We start from the raw sequence: 20,189 nt of genomic DNA, 5'->3' as shown, positions 1-20,189 counted from the left end.
TCACTGGTGCTTAGCTAGCCAAGAGTCTCACAAGATGGTCCCCTATCTACTGTTACTGCTACTCCTTGGAATCTACAAAGTTCAATCACAGATTGATGTGAGTTCAATGAGCTACCTACTAGCTGTTAATAGCTATTGCATTTACTCCTAATGATAAATTTATGCTCTCTTCTGGATCCTACATGCAATGGTGTACCTTGAACCCCCTCTCCCTCTCACAGTGCAGTAAGTTAGAATGCAGGTAGTTCTCTGTATATGGCATGATACACTGTACACTCCCTTCAGATCCACCTCCTGTCCTGTCACTAATGACAACAGCCACAGACCCTGCTTTCGAGTCTAGTGTGAACTTGACGTAAGAAGATCGGATAAAATATTGATAGCTTGTATGATTAAACACTATCTTTGTAGGTGTATGTCTGATGGGAACCAGACTAACTTCATCTGGAGAAAAAACGATATAGAATTCACAAACGATGGTCCAAGGTAAGCCTGCTGAAAGAAGTTGTTTTCCTTGAATGAATCTTTACACATGCAGTAACTCTGTTTATACCATCCCCTCTGTCTCTGCTACTGATGGAGGTGTCTATGAATGCGGGGTTGCTTGTCAAAATACTATAAATATCTTCTCAAACAAATCAACCATCACAAGTAAGTCAGATCGTACTATAAATGCACATGTCTACCACCTTTTAATTGTTGCAGCTATGCCAAACATCGTTCAGCTCCTTCCTGTTGGTGGGAACAGCTCAGTGATGGAGGGGGAGATGATAACTCTCAGTTGCAAGGTTGAAGGATGGCCTGTCCCGGAAGTCATGGTAAGGGACGCAATGTATGGCAGTAGCTAGCTGCATATAAATGCAGTTGTCATACCAGGCTCAATTTGGTGACTAACTCTGAGGGTCCATGCTTTAATTGAACCAAAATAATAATTATGTGCTCAGTTTTCCAGTATAAGCATAGCGGTGTTTATTTAATTATCATGCAGTGGTGGCTTCAAACTATTTCAGCTTCCAAAATGGCTGAGGACGGTATTTACGTTTGCTCACTATTCAGTAATAATACCTTTTAGTGAGACCCCTGTGTTTGTATAATGATACCGCTAGCTAACGCTCCAGCTGTACAGGTGGTTCATACTTGCTTATTGAGATGATGCATCTTTCCTTCCTCTATAGTGGCTGAATCTGAGTTCCTCTGTCACAGCCAGTGTGTCATCAATGGCCAACTACAGTATTATGTCCATCACTCAGGATCAGGAGGGAGTCTACCAATGCAAGGCTACCAATATCAGGGGAACTGTCGCTAGGAACCACTCTGTATCTGTTAGTACAGGTGAGACTGCATGCATGGCTGGATTTGTTGTTTACCAGTTTGTTTTTGAGCATAATTATCAGTTTTTATACTGCACCCTTTGCTCTTATTCCAATAAAAAGTGGCTCTGTTTTCACTCGCACCATGACACGCACACACACCACTCAGGAATTACAAGCACAGCTGCAGGTAAGACAGTGTATAATTTGTGGTTCACTTGGCATTGTCATGACTACAAATTACTTCCTCTGTGTGTGGGCTGCAAGTATTCACTTCCTCCCACACACTAAATACTACAGGCAGTGACAGTTCACAGACTGACAAGAATGCTAACATGGATGCCACAACTACTGGCAACATATTGCATCTAGTACAAGTGCCCTTCATCTTACTGTTAGTACTCAGCTGTGTTCTCAGTGTGGGAGTGGTGGTCCTGCTGTTCCTAATGGGATGGTGAGTGTTATGTAGATACTGATAGACACATAGATGTAGCTCTCTCTGTACGTCTAACTCGACCTTTGTCTGTTTGTTGTGTTTGAGCATAAACAAAGCTATTGTCACGAATGCTTTGTCGAATGCTTTGTCTGATATAAGACATCCCTATGCACTCGATCCAGAACTAGTGTATATACATGTATATGTGACTAATGTTTGTATAGGTACTAGGAGCTCACAGCCTCTGTAAGAAGCTTGTTACAAGGCAGGTAGATTGCTTCGATTGTACAGGCAGTCTAATAAAGATATATCTACAAATCAAGTGTTGGTAGCCACTCTGTTATGGCCGGCCGGGGGAATTGAAATTCACTCGCTTTATGTTATAAATATGGCACAGTATAATTATACTCTTGTCCATTGTTCTATATCTGTATAAGACAATGAAATAAACGTATCACTAAATATCCATTGTAAAGTAACCATGTATAGCTGGACACGGACATCCAATACCCTCAACTGTCAGTCAGTGGTAAAGCTGGTGTGAAGCTAGACTAGCTAGACATCCGCAATTAAATCAACACCATCTGTTTTTGGTCAGCTAAATTATCGTCAAACACACATTATGTACGTACCTAATTATACCCATCAGCCTCTAGAAAATAGTGAGGCTAATAAAGTTGACAAGAATCGCTAATTTTCGCTCTATTTTAGCTAGTACACACAAAGAGACCTGATGAGAGTTTAGCAGCTCTAAATTGGGACCACTTGTGAATCTCACTTATTAGCACGCCAAGTGCTTTGTATACGCACTAACCAGCTTCACCCCAGTCCACCCCTCTCCCACCATTCTGTGTTGTTATTAATACCCCAAGAGCTGTGTACGCACTAATCAGCTTTACCCCCCCCCCCACCATTTAGCCTGTGTTGCAAGAGGGTCAAAGCACGTCGTCCATCAGATGAAATTTCTCTTCTCCCGGGGTCCAATGGGGAGAGACGTGAGGACGAGGGGGAGGTGGGCTATGGGAACTTGGAGACTGCCAAACCATCCACTGTCACTACTGCGTTTAAGGTGAGTGTGGGTTTTATGTACACCGTATAGCGGGTAATTTTCGGGTGGAAAAACATTCGTGGTTGAGTAATATTCAGTCAATTCGTGATAATATTTTCGTGGTGCTGCTTGCACTGCAGGTAAAGGTAGGCAAGGTCGCTTCATTCATGGGTAAAATATTTCAACCACGAAAACCACGAATATTTTGTCCCACGAATATTAACAGCTATACGGTGTTATAATAATGTATATACCTAATGTATAGCACTCTACAGTAATCTATTACTGTGTGTCTTGTATGGTAGTTTAAGGTTCAGAGGAAGCTTTAACTGATGTATAGAACTGTGTATGTTACTTACCCGTGTGTTTGTGAATCGGTATTTGTTATTTTGAGGAAACCATTCTAAACTAATGAGTCTTAACTGTGTCAACAACAACTGTGTGTTTATCTTGTCACGTGTGTATAGCTCCTCGAAGTATTGATCAGTGATGTGTACCGTTCTGCTTATTCCTACCACACAGGATGACCCCCCACAGTCGAGAACCCCCCCTGAACATAGGACGGAGAAGGCAAAGCAAACAGAACGGTAGGGACACATATATAGAATTCTAGTTTACCAATTAAATTAAAGCCTACGAAGAAATCGTTTGTCATGCACTTTCATGTGATACAGCTTGCTATGAGTCATGCATCCTCTATCATAAAACAGGTGTTTCCCATAGCATGTGTTTGGACCTGTATGTTGGCAGGCCATAAACCTTTTGTTATTGTCACTAAACGATCTGCCCAAAAGTTACCTTACAGTACATGTGAACCAACACTTCATTGCCTAGGCTACAAACTTCTTGTTAAAACAATTTCTGAGTTCTGAGATATCCATGACACTGTTTATCTCACTCAGCCGAAGCAGCCCTAAAGTAGGGAAGAAAAAGAAGAGTAAAAGTCCGGACAAGGAGCTGCTCATTTCATTGGACAGTGCCGATGAGGAAGAGAGGCAACAAAAGAGGAGAAGTGGCTCTGGGAAGAGGTCAGAGGTAAATGAGACCACCCCGGCAGTGGAGAGCCCTCTCTCCCAGGACAACAGTGGGGACAAGGTATGTGTACACACAAGTATGGCTGTTTGCCAAGTGTAATTATATAGTTCTCACCATTATTTGGCAGATAGCTATATTATTATGGTGCCATCATTATTGGGAGCTTGTTGCCCCTTGAAAATCAAAGCATCCAAAATGGATGGATTAGTCCCAGAACTACTAGCTACAGAATGCATGTTTTTGTTTTGAACTTTGTACATGTAGATCCAAACGAAAGTTGTGTACAGATAGTCAAAGATAGTTGCCGAGTTGCCTTATTTTAATATGTTTTGTGTTGCAACTAAGTTAAATGTTTGATAGAAACTGGAAGATATCCATTATTCAACCTTACTGTACGTGCAGGTACTGCCGGCAGAGAAGGAGGCGGTGCCTAGTGAGGAGGCGGTGACTGGTGAGGGGGCAGTGCCTGGTGAGGAGAGTGGAGTGACGATGGTGTGGGGGGATGACTCATCTCAGGAGGACAAGAAAGAGTGGGAGAGCATACCAGTGGACGACCAATCGGATGAGGCCTCCAGGTGTGTGCATATTTGTTGCAGCTGTTGCACACTCTTGTTAGTTTGCAAACAGCGTTCCAGAGGTTTCGTACACAATTGAATAGTTTGCCTGTGTACAGTTGTTGAAGAGGGTTCAATCAGTAGTGTCTCTGGGAAACCTGGCTTTGTATACTTTGAAGCTACACTAGCTCTCGCAAACAAAAACAAATCCCTATAATTATGAGCTTAGTATTGAAATACAGTGTACCGTATATCTTCTAATTTATCGGACAGCAAAAAATAATTATTTTGGAAATTGTCTGGAACAGATTTTTATAGAGCATGCAAAGTGTCCGGAATAATTAGAACAAGCAAGCAGCTGCATGCGAGCTAGCTAAGTTTAATAGAACAGTGTGCGACTGAATAGTTGCACTAGCTATCTAAAACTAGCTCTCAAAGCTATCTAACTGCAGCACTCTAAGTCTTACTTGCCGTCTATGAATGAAACTCAACTTTTCAAGGGTATTGTCCGGATATTTAGAACAAATGTAATATTAAAGCACTGGAGTGTCCATTGTATTAGAACAACGAAAATTGCCCAAAAGAGTGTCCGGGGTAATTAGAAGTGTCCGATAAATTAGAAGATATACGGTAATGGAATAGACACTCTGTGTAGACAGTTGACAGAAGCTTATATAGCCCTATCTACCATTGCACTCACAGTTAACGTCTCTTCTAGTTATCAAACTTTCTATGGTCTGTATGTCCACTGGATTCAACATCACCCCCTGTATATACATGTACACCACTGTATCCATGAGTATGCATAAGTGTGTGTGTGGGTGTGTGCACACTACTACAGAATTGTCTCTCTCCTCAGAGTAACTGCTTTAACCGAGAGAGCCAAGAAACTGGGCAGGACTGTGTCTTTTGTTGAGCTGCTCACACGTTCACATCCCCTCAACGCTGAGCAAATCAACGATCTGGTCTACAACCCAGAGCACTACACTAAAACCCACCCCTTACTGGACGAGTACAAGGTGAGCGCTGTGTGTGTGTGTGTGTGTGTGTGTGTGTGTGTGGGGGGGGGGGGGGATTGTGTACTACTGTCTCCGATACTAGACGAGGTTCGTTGTCGAGGAACTAAGAGAGGACTGATTGATTGTTCTAGGTGCTAACACTATCCGAATAGAAAATTGCCATAGTTATAATACCAAGTGGCAAAGCTTCAAAAAAGTCCTTCTTTTTGGAAGACTAGTTGCATGGCTCGATCTGTAACTAGAGTCGAGTTCTAATGGTCAAATTCAACGAAAGCTTAGATGGTATACTCAAATCTCAAATTGGTACGGGCCATAACTTCCCATTCGGAAAAGATCATGTTCTATATGTAGCGCATGCCTCTCTTGCAGTATGTTTCTAATATAGAAATCATAACATAATTATTATAGAGTGAAATGATTGTTTCCATGCCTCTAGTCTGTCCCCAGTAACTCTGCCAAACTGATGGACCTCCTCCCTCAAGAGAAGGCTAAGAACAGATACAGAAATGTCCTACCGAGTAAGTTTTTTATTCGGTAAAGATCATTAATCATAACCACGACCACATGGTTGTCTAACTAAAAAGCTGACATTGCTCTTGAGACTGGTAATGGTCGTTTATTCTTAAACTGATTTATATGCTTGAGGCTGGTAATGGTCGTTTATTCTTAAAACTGATTTATACACTTACAATTTGTTACTTATTTCTCAGATGCTCATTCCCGAGTGCACCTCTCTGATCTCGGTGAGCCTGGCTCTACCTACATCAACGCTAACTACATTAGGGTGAGTGTATGCAGCCCCTGGTAGTAGGGATTGTGACTAATAAAGAAATTAAATCAACCGGCATTATTATGCTTGTACTCACACTCAGTGCTAATTAATTCTCTGCTATTAATTAAGTAATGAATATGCAGTAGGCCGGGTGAGTGTGTTTGTATAGTCCCACTGGTAGCTAGTATATACACCAGAGAGGGGGGATTGGGGACTGATTGTATTTATACTCTCATCATTAATTTTATATGCTAATTGTTTGTTGTGGGCCGGACACACTCAATTCTTGTGTCTGTAGGGCTATGATGACAGAGAGAGGGCGTACATCGCCTCACAAGGTAAGCAACCGATTATAATAGCAGTGGGTGTAATCTAATTGGCTGAGCTGTACCGGGAACTCATCTAACTCCCACCTAATTTACTAGGAAGCACATTATATCTAAGTGTGTGTGAAATAATTGCCTACCTCTTTAGTACAAAGTAAAAAGTGGTACTGTTGTGGTCGTGCATACCACCTGTAAGCTTCCTGTAGTATTAATTTTAAGCCGATAAAATTAACCATGCACTCCACGCTTGACTGCAGGTCCAACATTTGACACAATGAGCGACTTTTGGAGGATGGTTTGGGAACAGGAAGTGAGTGTGGTCATCATGATCACAGGGCTCATTGAGAGAGGCGTGGTAAGTCCTCACACGCAATCACCCATACCCACTATATAGCTGCACTGCTATCCATCATGCTTTCATGGGACTCCCCCCACCCACACCACCACACACACACACACACACAGAACAAGTGTGCCCAGTACTGGCCCGAAGTGAAAGAGGAAAACCCAGTAAGTAACACCGCCCACCCCCACACACATTATTATACGTACGCTAATAATAACTACATACAAATGTGTGTACAGCATTTGTATGTTAGTACCTATAATAATATAATAGGATATTGTTATCGGCGACCTGGAGGTGTGTGTTGACATCTGGTTGACTATAAATATATCTGGTGTATGATCTCACAAACGAAACCGAGATTGTAACATGTGATCAACGTCAACACCCTCCCCCTGAGGCTATACGTTACAATACAGCCCTGGTTGAATGCTTTCCACACACACACACACTCAAATGGTTCTGCATAGAACTTACCTACATTGTAGCTGTATCCACTTTCATGATCAATAGCACCGCCCACATAATATTGTCCCAATACAGAACTGAGTATCACACAAAGCTTCCCGTGAGACTACACATTTATTAGAGAGTATTCCATTCAATGTCACAGCTTGTGTTTCAGTGCGGAAGCTGGGGTTCACGGTTTTGGGAAACAGAATTTTATTCCATAGTAACCTGTTAGTGATGAAAGCGACCTAAAATGGTCTTCCGTGAAAATTACATCCTTTTCCTTCTTCTACACATGTACATGTAACCTTATGATGATAACAGTGGCGTAGGAAGGGGGGCTCCAGGGGCTGAAGCCCCCATCTGGAGATATGACTTATCAAGCTGTTCTAAATATATGTAGATAGCTGTACTTTTTTCCATTCGAAAAACTAGAGCCCCGCCATTGAGAAATTGCTTCCTCCGCCACTGGATGAGTCACCTCTCTTGGTGTAAATCCACAAACCCAATTTATTCGAAGAAAGGAAGCCAAGGATTTGGATATCAATTTTTTGCTAGCTACTTTGCATACTGCTCAACAGTCCTCTTCCCTGGTACGATATAGTCACATGACCACACCCCCTCTCTCCCTCAGACGCAGTACGGAAGATTTGCAGTGAAGAATAATTTTGACGAGAAGAAATCTATTGGTGTCATCTCCTATCTCACTCTCATCAGCGAGGTGAGTATAATCTAATTAAGTGTAATTAGTTGTGGTAGGTAGGGGCACTCAATAGCTTGCCGCATGATTAACTTTTCCCCACTGCTTGAAATGAAGAAGTCCTGATTATCAATAGTTTACGTTCAATCCTCTGCATGCATGAATGGTCTTGTGTTATGACTGAACTATGACCTCTGTACACCCACCTCCTCTTGTACAACTGCGGAAAACATAATTATTGAGCGTAAATCCCTAACTGTGTAGATTGCCTAAGTGTGCTTTTGTGTTCAGCCTATTAACTCCCCCCCCCCCCCCCGTTGTTGCGCATGCACTTCTTTTGAAACTTAAAGTGTGCATTTGTGTTCATTCGGCTCTTTATTGAAGGATTTGTATACCGTTCCAGCCATACCTACATGTGTAGCAATCAGTGGTGGTGGGTGTGATAATAAGTTAAAGCTATCCCTTACCCCGTCCCCATAGTAATAGTGGTAACACCTGTGTGTAAGCTACACTGTATCTATCACCGCATATAGGCCCACCTGCATGCGCTCGCCTACATGTACTTTGATGTCCCACGTAGGTTCCGTGTGAAATACGCAACTTGTGTTTGGTAGTACCCACACTACTGCTCTTAGTTGTAGTGAGTTGAGATCAAAGTTTTGTTAGAGTATCAATTTCACTTTTGGATGGATTAGTTGCTGTACTTTATACGTATGTTCGTACTATTCACGCATCATTAACTATTGATTGCCGTGTTTTCTGTTTTATGGACCCAACATCAGTCCAAAGTTCAACTATTCATCTTTGTTTTGCATGCATGTAGTCAAGTGTTCACTTCCTTGGTGGTTGACTTGTCTTATAGTATGAAAACATCACCACGTTGGAAGGTACTTGTTGAAAGGTACAGCTTAGGACCCAAAACTATTATTTACTACGATGACGATGCAATTGATCAATACATCTAATTATTATTACACACTCATAATTGAGGTGCAGTGTATTACAGCCTGGAGGCTGGAAGGAGGCTTCATGAATAACCACTTAATCCGTATAATGCCATGGGCTATAATTATGTATGTAGACCTGCTGACTGACTGGATAGAGATCGTATGAATTCTCACAACGTGTGGTGTATAACGTGATTCAGTATCCATTAGGCCCCGAGAACAAAAGGACACCTGCAATGAAACAATACCAGTGCTTTAATTGGCCTATTAGAATATGGAGTAAGAATTGTAATAGTGGCCACCGAGATATTACGTTGTAGTAAGGGATACACGTCATTTGTAATTTTGTAATTTTAATTGTAGATTAATTGACAAAGGTTGAGTCTCTCTGTTTATGTGTGATGTCTAACTTTAAGCTTGCTTTTTGTTGCAACGCTAAAAAACACATTTTTACGGTGGGATGTGTCATTGATAGTGGTATCAACTGCTGTATAACATCGCGTGATGCTCATTTGAGCTGGTCTAAGGGCATGCATTTGCTCTTTCATTAAGTCTTTAAATCACTAGCCATTAACTTGCTTAAAGATTGTACAATACCAGACCATTGGTCACCCTTGATTCTTTAGTGGTCTATTTTCTGTATACATTATGCACCATCACCAAAATGTCTGCTTTCCCAAACAGGAGGGCAAAGAGAGGGAAATACATCACTTCTGGTATACCAACTGGCCTGATTTTGGTAAGTCAATAGTGTACCATTACACCATTATGTACGTACTTCTCGGCTAGACAACCTAATTGCAGCTGCTCCTAGAAGTTTTTTGTTCCTACCTAGAGGTCTTATGGGATGGTTTGTCTGTATGTGTGTGTGCTATTGCTTGGGCGTAGTGTGTGGTGTTCCAAATTATGTTAGAGGGAGGCCACCTTTTATTTGTAGCCACTGATGGTCTGCCCAAGAGGTGACCTCAGTAGACACTGTCTACCTGTTGCTATAGTGAATGGAAGGAAGTAACTAAGCGCAGATGAGCTGAGTTGTAAACTGTAGTAAATCCGCTAAGCTAGACGTGGGGAGAGTAAGATTTAGTTACATAGAGTTGTTCCTTGGCTGGCTTTCACAGACACTACTAAAATTATTTTATTTTCCATAATTAGCCAGTATAGCCTGCCTCCCACATTGGAACAATTCATTTAACAGGGAATTAGACTGCTGCAAGTTTGGATAATGAAAATAAGTATGGCCTCTAAACTGAGATAATGTATTTTAAAACTGCATGCCCAGTGGATGTGGAGGAAACACTAGACTGTAGGTTGTCACGTTTCGAGTGGGAAGGGGGTAGCTTCAGTTACAGCGACTCATCTGTTTAGGAAGTGCTGCCATCTTGATTGTATGTGTGTGTGGCCCTATAAGCTGCTGCACTTACACAGAGCCCTGGAAAATGGACTCATTGGGGAATAGCCAGTGTACATGTGTCTAGTGAATACACTCATCAGGTGCCACCAATTATCAGTCTCCTAGACGCATTTGCTGGTGGGAGCTTTTCTAACTGGTGCAAATATGGACGGCTTATAGCTATGAATTGTCCTTAGTATGGCTGACTCTTGATATTCATTTGTTAGCACTGTAGTGGGACCTACACATGTGTGACAGTAGGCTGATAAATACCGTTGTCACTGTGTGTGTATGGTCACAATGCGATCGTGAATAACGATAGCTGCTACTAACAATGGTAGCGTGGGAAATGCACTGACGCACGTTATAATAGCCTCAGGGTAACTCCTTAAGGCAGGCCTAACGATATTCATTGACTTCTACCTCCCTGCTAGGTTTTTATAGCTATCGTCTTTTGTATGGGTGCACTATAATTACTCATTTCGCTAGGGACTGTGATATCAAGAGAGGGGGTGTGCCACTAGGGATTACATAATAGCATTGATTTGAAAGGGCTTAATTTTTCAAAGTGCTATACATCGGATATTGATAATTAGACTAATTTATTGGCATGTAAACACCTTATAAAGTCAGTCTGTAGGTAATTGTTGATATTCATTAGGGTAGGTTGTTCCCGTGCCAACACAACCAAGACTTTGCAATGAATAATTGTAAGTCTATCAAGCAAAGAATTTCGTAAGAGGAATTATTGGCAAATTATCACTTAATTTTACCTTATAACTGCTCTGTTGTATAAATAGAACGAGTTACTATATTTAAGATTCTAACTCTCGTTCAGATTTCGTACCAAAGCGTTTTTGAAACACAGCCTTTGATATTGATTATCATGCCAGCTGTGTGTTTGGACCCACGCCTGACAACTTGTGTGTGGCCACACTGTTACCATGGTAATGTCAGTTCTAACTTAATTACTTCCACAACATAGTGGGATGGAAGTAAGTGGTCACAAAAAACCGTGCTCATTATCTTGTGGTCATAGTGTATTCAGTGTTACTACAGACACCGGCCCTTACTCGCAGATAGTAAATAACAAACAAACAAAAAATCACAAAAAAATTAATTTTGTATGTGTAGCTACACTTATATTTGGTGGCTAGATGTAGTGATCATAGTTTATGTTTACTTAGAATTACACTTGTATTTGAGAAGCTTGCCAGATAATATCACAAAGGTTTAGACGTGGTACCCTTTGTGGTGGGTGGAAGACGGAAAGGTTAATTGTATTAATTTATTATTGTGTTATGCCCACTGTTCGATCAAACAGTCTTACTTCTCATCTGGGATTTCGCCCACCCGCCCACGCTCACCACAGCCAGTAATTAGTAGCCACTGTCGCTAGGTTGGTTAGGCCCATGACTACTGATTGAGTTAGCAAGGGATTACACCAATTTCCCCCCTTCCCGGGTCAATGAAGTAGAGACGAAATTATTAGTGGTTTTTTGAAACAGACATAATTAATTGCATACTGATGCAGATATTGAAATATGAAATTGAAGATGAATCACGCTAGCTCTTTGGATTAAGTTGATTTCTGTTTTCGTTGTACAGGTGTTCCCAAAGAGACTGGTTCCATATTGGCACTGCAACAGACGGTGGGGGATTATTGCCACGACAATGACAAGCCTCTCCTTGTTCATTGCAGGTACGTGTGAACTATGTGACCCCATGCCCCCCCCTTGCTCGTTGAATAGTGATTAGTACGACTAGCTTTGATTGAGTTCCGGACCTCCCCAGCAGCTGGCATTGTGTGACTGTAGGCTGTATGGTTCTCCCTTGATTGTTGGCTTGTTGTTGGCTATGGGTACCAAGCAACACAGCCGTAGGATGATTGTTGAGAGCGTTAACGACCCACGCTCGATTGTTTCTCCCACTTAAACGCTAATTGGTGTGCTTGTATATGGTCATGTTCCGGGGCAGAACTAGTGTTTTAAGGACGACTGTGTACACAGTGTGGTTTGTATGTGTTGATTGTACACCCATTATACAGTCAGCTGCCCACATTTAGGGAAATGGGACACCTTTAAGTGCCCAATGATGCGAAACCTTGTGGACAGGACACTAAATTAGAGAGTACTTGCACTTACAGTCGGATTGATATTTGAGATGACCACAATTGGTAATTTCGTTATCCCCTTGAGCTGCTATTTACATTCAGTTTAGGTAGTGCGTATGTGTAAGGTACACGTATGCAGTTTGTATTATTATATTGAGTTCTTTGGTATGTACATGCACTTAAAGTGTAAAAATTGTTGATATTTAAACCTTGTTAAAATTATAACATTGGTGACCCTCCCCCCTACACACACGTTAGGTTAAATCAGCCTTAATTACCTGTACCAGCTACGCATAATCACTATAACCTTATGTACTGTACCTATAAACCCTATACAATTGGTTGCTAACACATAACGCCAGTACTTAGTATAGGTAGGAGTAACTGGTTTCCAATAACATGCGCTCTTTTGTAGTTCATCTTTGGGGATTTCATGGTTCAGTGATTGCGTTCAAACAGATTTTTAGGTTCGTAATTTGTTCTAGTCTCATCATTCTTGCTAAACTAATCACAGCTAACGAATTAAGATAGTACCGTACTACTCTGTCGATTCATTAACCCTCTCCAACTGTGTCTTTTATTGCATGTACATATATGTACGTACGTTTCATATGATTATACGGTTATACTGTGTACCTTTAAATCATCAATTGCACCTTGTAACTTTAATTTAAGTTGAGAGCATAATTATAGATATTGGATCGATATATTCGAGTTACAAAACATTATGGAAACGATGTAATAAAAAAAAAACTTTATAAGTGACTGGTTGGTGATCAGCCTTTACTGCTGAGTGTGATGTGATCGATATACAAAAAGTTATGTACTTTGTGTTGAATTAACACTGCAAATAAGTAATTATATGTACATACAATATTATTTCTATGACGACGTTAAGTCTGGGTTGAATGAACGGACACTTGAACACAAATAAAACCAATGCCATGACAATTATAAAAGTTGTTGTAAAAATGTTATGTCCCTAATTCTTTGAGGACGCAATTTTTCGGTCTAATCTTCATTTCGTATCTGTTGAACTTCTGTTTTTTTATTGTCTGTTCTTTGTCGGTTACCCACCACTCAAGTTCATCAGCAGAATTGGTCAGTACGGAGCCCTGTTGCGAGCACACATTGTTTATATACCACCATCCTCCTCTCCCTTGGGCACACATTGTGTCTTGTTTATTGTCTAGTTCGTGTTTGGAAACGGTGAATTTTTGTCCGTTGAATTGCCTCAGGCTGTCTGTTAGTGAGCTATTTGATCGGTTGGATTTTCCGAGATGCAACGTATATTCTGGAAAGTGGTCGACTTTGAAGAGATCATAATAAATATATGCAACGTTCGAATCGACTTCGTCGTAAAGATCGACTCTCATTTCACAGTCTCCGTTCTTTGTAAGCTGATGCATCGTTCTGAGCCCGAGCCAAAATTCTCCGTTCAAATCTCCGAATCCGTTCTCGTAATGTTCTTGGAACTTGTCAAACTCAATTGTATTGGCTGATTGTGTCCTTCTGAGAATCGTCAGCCAACCTCCTCGTTCGGTCTCCATGTCACAATAAACTTGCGATTTGCTGAACGCGCCAGTCTTAACACTGTAGACACCGGAACTGTAGTTCTTTATGTATCCACCACTGCCCTCGACGCCCATTGCAGGTTGGCAACAAGAGTCCCACGGTTGGGAATCTAGTACACTGTCGCAGTTGTCTTTTTCATACAGCATGCAGCTGTTTTTATGTCTGTTGCAGCGGCGATATCTTGATCCCTTTACTGAGATAATTAGTACGGCAGCTGCCACTAATATCTTTGAGAGCTGCATGATATTGATTGATTCTTGTTTGTAGCTTACGCTTTTGCAAATAGTCTGATGATGAATAATATCTTATAGTTGCAATGAATCAATTGGCCTCTTATATAGGCAACTTCATGCAGGGTATCAAGTTGCCACCATTCATTATGTCATCAGGTGGATGTGGGAGGATGGATGAATATTACTGCAGCTTCTGCAAGGCTGCACACTTACTATACATGCAGTACTTGAAGGCTTCCTGGCTGCATGCATGCATGCACCTCGATAATTATGTCTTTAGTTTTGCATTGTGGGATAATTCTTCATTGGACTATTGTGTACATTCTAGATGCCCCATGCATGTGTTGATGTTTTGCATGTCTCTGTAATTTCGAACAACAATTGACACATGCATCACCTGTTGAATGATGCCAACTCACACTCATGAATTCCTACGCCTGCGTCAGTCTAGTGTGCAGCTGAGCTTAATAGGATGGAGCTATGGTCTGCAGACGGACTGTTGTGTTAGAGTTACTGGCATGAATCTAATTGGCCTTTGTGTGTCCTAGTCTGCAGCTATTCCCAGTTGGTGCTTAATGGCCCTTGCTATACGTATAATTATACCCCACGTGGGTTTGCCTTTTAATATTCAGCATATATTTTTACTTCCCATAAGGTGCATGCATATATGCATGTATGTGCATGCATGTATGTGTAGTCCATGCAGTACTTGTTTACAGTGTAGCACGTGTCAGAGTTAGTGGTCCTGCAATAATAGTACAAGTGTGTAACTATAACGGTTGCAACTCCTGCACCAACAGAGGAAGAATGGCAAATACACGTCTATATAGCTCTGTCACCATCGTCTATATAGCTCTGTCATCATCGTCTATAGCTATACACAGCTAACATTCCAAACTATCCTTTCTCCAACTTTGAACACCCACGCACCATAAATAGAATGCTTCTCAATTACAGACTTGTTATGTAACTATGTCTCTGTTCATATTGTTTTCAAATTCTCTTACTTTAGCAATGAAAAACGATATGGCTTGATCGTGGGTGTTTACATGCTCGGTAGATTGCTGTGAGATAATACATGCGTGTGTTTACATAGAGAGTGTGCCTGGGGTAAAATGATACACACAGATACACAGATACAGCTTTAGTGCACGTGGTTTTGCAGACCACAGCTGCATGCATGTTGTACGATATAGGATATTATACTATTCCTGCATGCGTGGGTGGTGAGTGGGTGTATGACCTACATCATATGATATCATTTTGAAAGAACGGGAGCGTCCATCACACTTTGTGTCAAATAGTTGTTGCTTTTCTTAGCGTGCCCATAAGTCAGTTATTGAACTTCTATGGATTTTGTTTATTTCTTCAGATTAAGAAATCCAATTGAAATTGTTAACATTGCGATCATACTTTATCCTCTGTGTTTGGTAATTTTAGAAGTCACCTGACCTTTGTACAAGATGGTACCGACTGAGAAATTCTCCCACTTGATGTTTTACATTGAACAATTAAAGAGAAATTAACCCTCCCCCCTAGTTGTCATGGCATTCTTCCTGTTTATGTGTTGTTTGTTCGTGTGTGGTATAATTGGTATTAACCACACCCCCCATATAGCGCTGGACTCGGACGAACTGGAACGTACATTGCAATCGACATGGGAATTTCTCAGGTTGGTATTCGGCATACACACTTTATCACCTCATTACAACCAATTATCTTCATCCCATAGTTTGAGAAGGAAGGCAAAGTGGACCCACTGAAATACATCTGTGAGATGCGGCAAGATAGGGGTGGGATCATTCAAACACCTGTAAGTAGAGTACGTACATCACATGATTTCATACTGAACGCCTGTAAAAATGTGATTTCATAATACGTACTTTAAAAAGCGATCGCTGGCTGTAATTTAGATGTGTACTTGTATGGCCTCGTTTCACACCCCCACATGGAGTCATTTCTGAGAGATAAGATAATAATTGATTAACAAGCAAGCAGCATTCTAGCGGGTTCATTCGCTGGTACTGTGACAGTCGGAAGTCTTTGAACTACTCGAGTGTGTATGTTTTAGTTCTGATATTGCCAATAATAGAACAATTGTACATCGAAAGACTTCTGTTTGTGTGTATACTAGCACAATACAGACATTCGTGACATTTTGTAATAAGTATTTCGTAATTATGGCTTTAGAGTACATGGCAACCTCTTTGTTCAATCACAAGCAACTTTGCGGAGGTTTATCAAACATAAAGGGTTGTACTGTGACCTCCAGGATGCCTGTGCCAAAGCTTGGATTACGTATGTGTTTTATTATTTGTTTTGTCGTATTTTATTACTTTGTGAGCAATCTTAAGATATCCGTTTTCTGTACATTCAAAGTAGTTTGTGGTTCGTCACTTATTCAGATTAAATACTTCTCATAGCACAAGTGGATGTCGGCCTTGTAGGAATGTAGACCACACATACACACACACATGACACACACTCACACACACACACACATACACATACACACATAACACACACTCACACACACACGCACATACACGCACATACACGCACGTACACACACACGTACACACACACACACACACACACACACGCACGCACACACACAGGAGCAGTACTTGTTCGTACACAATACACTGGCGGATCACATGACGGCAACGGACTGATGCAGCTTATAAGAGATCAACATACTCTATTTTAACACTATATCCGCAACTTTCCTATAGAAACACTATCGCCAGACGTACTATAATAATGATGATTATTAGCTATAATATAATATACATTATACACACCTTATTTTCACATCCTCTTAACTTCAAGTTCATGCTACATAATAATACGTAATTCTGCTGCAGTTATATTTTATAAATTGTACGATCATATGTTTCTAGACAGCTGTCTGCAACTGCATGCACACCTCTTGTAGAGCAATTAACAACAAATCAATACAGTCATGATTGTATCCAACAACATGCGTACCACCTCAATTATACACTGCATGGGAATGACATCAACTAGTCAGTCTAGTATGTGTGCGTGCATATGGAGGATGTGGTTTTATCTTAAGTGCTGTTGGCCATCGTGGATGTGCATGGGTAACCTTTCCAAGTTATACCAACATCAATAGAAGCCTCTCAATTTTAGCAAAAGGTTATAATCGCAACACTATAAACTGGTTGCTATGGACGCACCTAACTAATTAATAGTACGTACAGTTATCAACCAGCTATAATAATTATAGTTGTCAATAATAGTAGAACGATAATCGATATAATTATTCAGTTTCTTAATACCAAAATTACTAGAAATGAGTGCACACAGAACAAAGTGAAGAAGAGAGACAGAATAAATCCATCAATTGCATATTATGGACATCATAAAGCTAACAGCTATGATGACATTATGGTAGTGTTCACAGGTTTAGTCTCTCCATCATCATTACTAGTCGGTGGTGGTAGCGAGGTGTCCATTTCCTCTACCATATTAGGGGGTGGTCCTGAGGGGAGCAGCGGAGCCCCTCGTCCTCGTCCCCACGGCCGTCCGCGACCTCTGAACCCTCTCATGGGTGGCCGCTGATCTAGCGATATCTTGTCAGCGAGCTCCTCGGGTGTGCAGTGTAGAAATCGACAGTTGGTGCCCATACGACAACCATGAGTCAGAAAGTGTTTGCAGATTTTTGATTCAAGTCCTGTAAAAGAGAGAAATTAATAATTATGGCAGTAATAATGACATAGATAGTCGTCATGGATATCGGGTTACGTTAATTTGAAACTGTAGGAGTGATTATCAATGCCTATCTAAACAGATGAATGGATGTGTTTTAATAGATATAGTACAGAGAGGAGATAGGAAATGATGTCCTACAGCCGGAAGTATTTCATCAGTGGACGGAAGACATGAGGTGTCTCGCATGTCAAGGCATCCTTTAACTCGAACTACACCATTCCTAGAGGAACCACACACAGGTCCAACAGGCTGATATTACAATTAAGGGGCTAGCTATGAAAAGAGATTTACACACAGTGTGAATATAGTTGAGAAGGGAGCTTACAGTATAAGAAAGAAGGCCTTTATTGAAGGGAGAGGGAGCAGTCTAACTACATGTGCGTACATGTAGCTAAAGCTACACACAGTGTAATTGGAAGAGGGGGGGGGAGCCTAGCTAATTGCTATACTGGGAGTTTTCAGAATCTTTGCAACACATCAGTAAAGCGTGGAGCGTTACGCGTTCCTTATATGGATTTTGTGTACACACTGTGGTCTGTTTTAATGTATATAAGGACCACAGTGCTCAACACTTTCATGCAAAGATTCTGCAATCTCCAGTACACACACAGGTATAGTTCAGAATGGGACAGCTCACAATGAAAGGAAGCCTTATGAAGGAGGAGGATACATTACAGTAACAGCGTAATGGCTCTAGAAACACATTAATTTGTAAGAAGCACAACACACTCTAACAAAACAACCCTCCTCTTCAAACTTAGGCATGGGTCATTACGCACTGTATATACAGACGAACAAGTCATTAATTTGGGAGAACTGAAAAACAGACACAGCTGTTTGCCCAAGGTAAGAGACGGACGTGATGGGATACGAGTCGTTGCCTAATCAACTACCCAAAGAGTCCAGTCTGAATTGAATGGGTGGGTGTGATACTACTTGTTATTATATCAGATTAAACCTATTACAAAAGGGAAATTAGTTTAGACACAGGGGAGAGGGAGGGGGGGTGGTTGGAAGTACCGAGGCATGATTAACTAATGTGAGATCACAAGGAATGAGGTGCGGAGGACAGGTTGTATTCTCACAGTCATATGACCACTTTCTATGATTAGGGACTTTGTACATCTATTTACTTATTCAAACGTAACTAATTAACACACACGCTCTTTTGATGTTAGTATGACTAGAGGGTATTGCGTATCAAATTTTACGTGGCTACGTTCAAATTTCAGTTGATGTTTCCCCCCAAAATGTTTTGGCGTCTTTCAACAAGTTCTTATACGTACATGTACATGTACATGAAGGCTTAGTGGATGGGTTACAAGAATGTGCATCTCATTTTATACTATCAACAAAGCTGCTATTGATTAACCTGGCTCCTCATATTAACATGAGCTACTATTGTTGATTAACCTGCATAACGTTTCTCCTCATATCAACATGAGAATGTTTGAAATATTGATAACAAGTATTCAAGAATGGTATATAAGCTTACACGGAGGTTCAAAATATCTTTCAACTGTAACACTGGACACTGAACGGATCTCACGATATGATGCTCTAGAGCCCCTTGTTATTCAAACAATGTTGTGACAAAGGAACGCATTGTGTTTACTACCACGGTAACTGTATCAGATTATCAAATGCCTTGTTTGTGCATGAGCTGGCCGGGACGGAAATACAGTACACAATTTTCTTCATTCCTAGGTTGACGATTTCACCAAAAATGGCCAGACAAAATTAGTCTTAGCGACACACACACACACACCACACACACGCACACACACAGAGCTACACACACACTCAAGGGATAGCAACACTTCAATATCGTATTCAAAACTACACATGTTGCTAGGCGAGTAAATGCAGTCCTATCGCTATGAAAATCCCAAGTGAAATTTCCCAAGGCCTCACAAAAATAAATACACACATCTGAACTATAAATGTTGTACCAATGTAACTCTGCGAAGAAATTGCTAATCAGTGGATCAAAACAAAATCATGAGCCCTCCCAAAGCTAGACACACCTGTGAGTGGGAATCGTCTCCTGAATCCCCCCCTTCCTGGTCCGTAAGCCTCGCCCCCTCTCATGGGGGGACCCCCTGGATAGAATCCCCCTGGAGGAGCGGAGAATTGTCCGTTTTCTCGTGGCATTGACTCGGGGGGACCTTTGGGACCCTGTATGTGTGGGAGGCAA

At 41.1% G+C, this 20,189-nt stretch overlaps 2 protein-coding genes across 3 annotated transcripts in view; one reads left to right on the top strand and one right to left on the bottom strand.

The window, feature by feature from the left end:
* The first annotated feature begins 221 nt into the window (after window positions 1–221).
* Window positions 222–17,150, top strand: LOC135343336 (receptor-type tyrosine-protein phosphatase zeta-like). Of its 2 annotated transcripts, none has more exons than XM_064540342.1 (23): window positions 222–355; window positions 412–486; window positions 539–651; window positions 706–818; window positions 1,176–1,332; window positions 1,480–1,500; window positions 1,611–1,764; window positions 2,665–2,815; window positions 3,317–3,381; window positions 3,697–3,889; window positions 4,232–4,404; window positions 5,243–5,402; window positions 5,839–5,920; window positions 6,113–6,186; window positions 6,473–6,512; window positions 6,758–6,855; window positions 6,966–7,010; window positions 7,931–8,017; window positions 9,628–9,682; window positions 11,942–12,035; window positions 15,872–15,926; window positions 15,987–16,067; window positions 16,873–17,150. In XM_064540342.1, exons 1-23 carry the CDS (start codon window positions 261–263, stop codon window positions 16,927–16,929), a joined length of 2,238 nt encoding a protein of 745 aa, XP_064396412.1. In that variant the 5' UTR covers window positions 222–260; the 3' UTR covers window positions 16,930–17,150. The 2 variants fall into 2 exon arrangements, with proteins under 2 accessions (XP_064396412.1, XP_064396411.1); XM_064540341.1 differs by having other exon boundaries at window positions 1,578–1,764.
* A 345-nt stretch (window positions 17,151–17,495) lies between these two features.
* The window catches only part of LOC135343337 (serine/threonine-protein phosphatase 1 regulatory subunit 10-like), an 11,742-nt gene continuing 9,048 nt past the window's right edge, over window positions 17,496–20,189 (bottom strand). Inside the window, exons 15-16 of the mRNA XM_064540343.1 lie at window positions 20,020–20,170; window positions 17,496–17,954 (exon numbers count right to left, since the gene is read on the bottom strand). Of these exons, the coding sequence (XP_064396413.1) occupies window positions 17,656–17,954; window positions 20,020–20,170 (450 nt within the window). The 3' untranslated portion in view covers window positions 17,496–17,655. The remainder of the gene's footprint in view (window positions 17,955–20,019; window positions 20,171–20,189) is intronic.

Source organism: Halichondria panicea, chromosome 10 (assembly GCF_963675165.1).
Source record: "Halichondria panicea chromosome 10, odHalPani1.1, whole genome shotgun sequence".
Classification (NCBI taxonomy): Eukaryota; Metazoa; Porifera; class Demospongiae; order Suberitida; family Halichondriidae; genus Halichondria; species Halichondria panicea.
Note: the sequence above shows the minus strand (reverse complement) of the source record. Positions and strands in the feature narration are given on the sequence as shown.

Excerpts from the sequence above, each read along its gene's own strand:
- LOC135343336 (XM_064540341.1), top strand. The coding sequence starts at position 261 with ATGATACACTGTACACTCCCTTCAGATCCACCTCCTGTCCTGTCACTA. Across the intron at positions 356-411 it reads GAGTCTAGTGTGAACTTGAC|GTGTATGTCTGATGGGAACC; the intron begins GTAAGAAGATCG and ends CTATCTTTGTAG. Across the intron at positions 8,018-9,627 it reads ATCTCACTCTCATCAGCGAG|GAGGGCAAAGAGAGGGAAAT; the intron begins GTGAGTATAATC and ends TTTCCCAAACAG.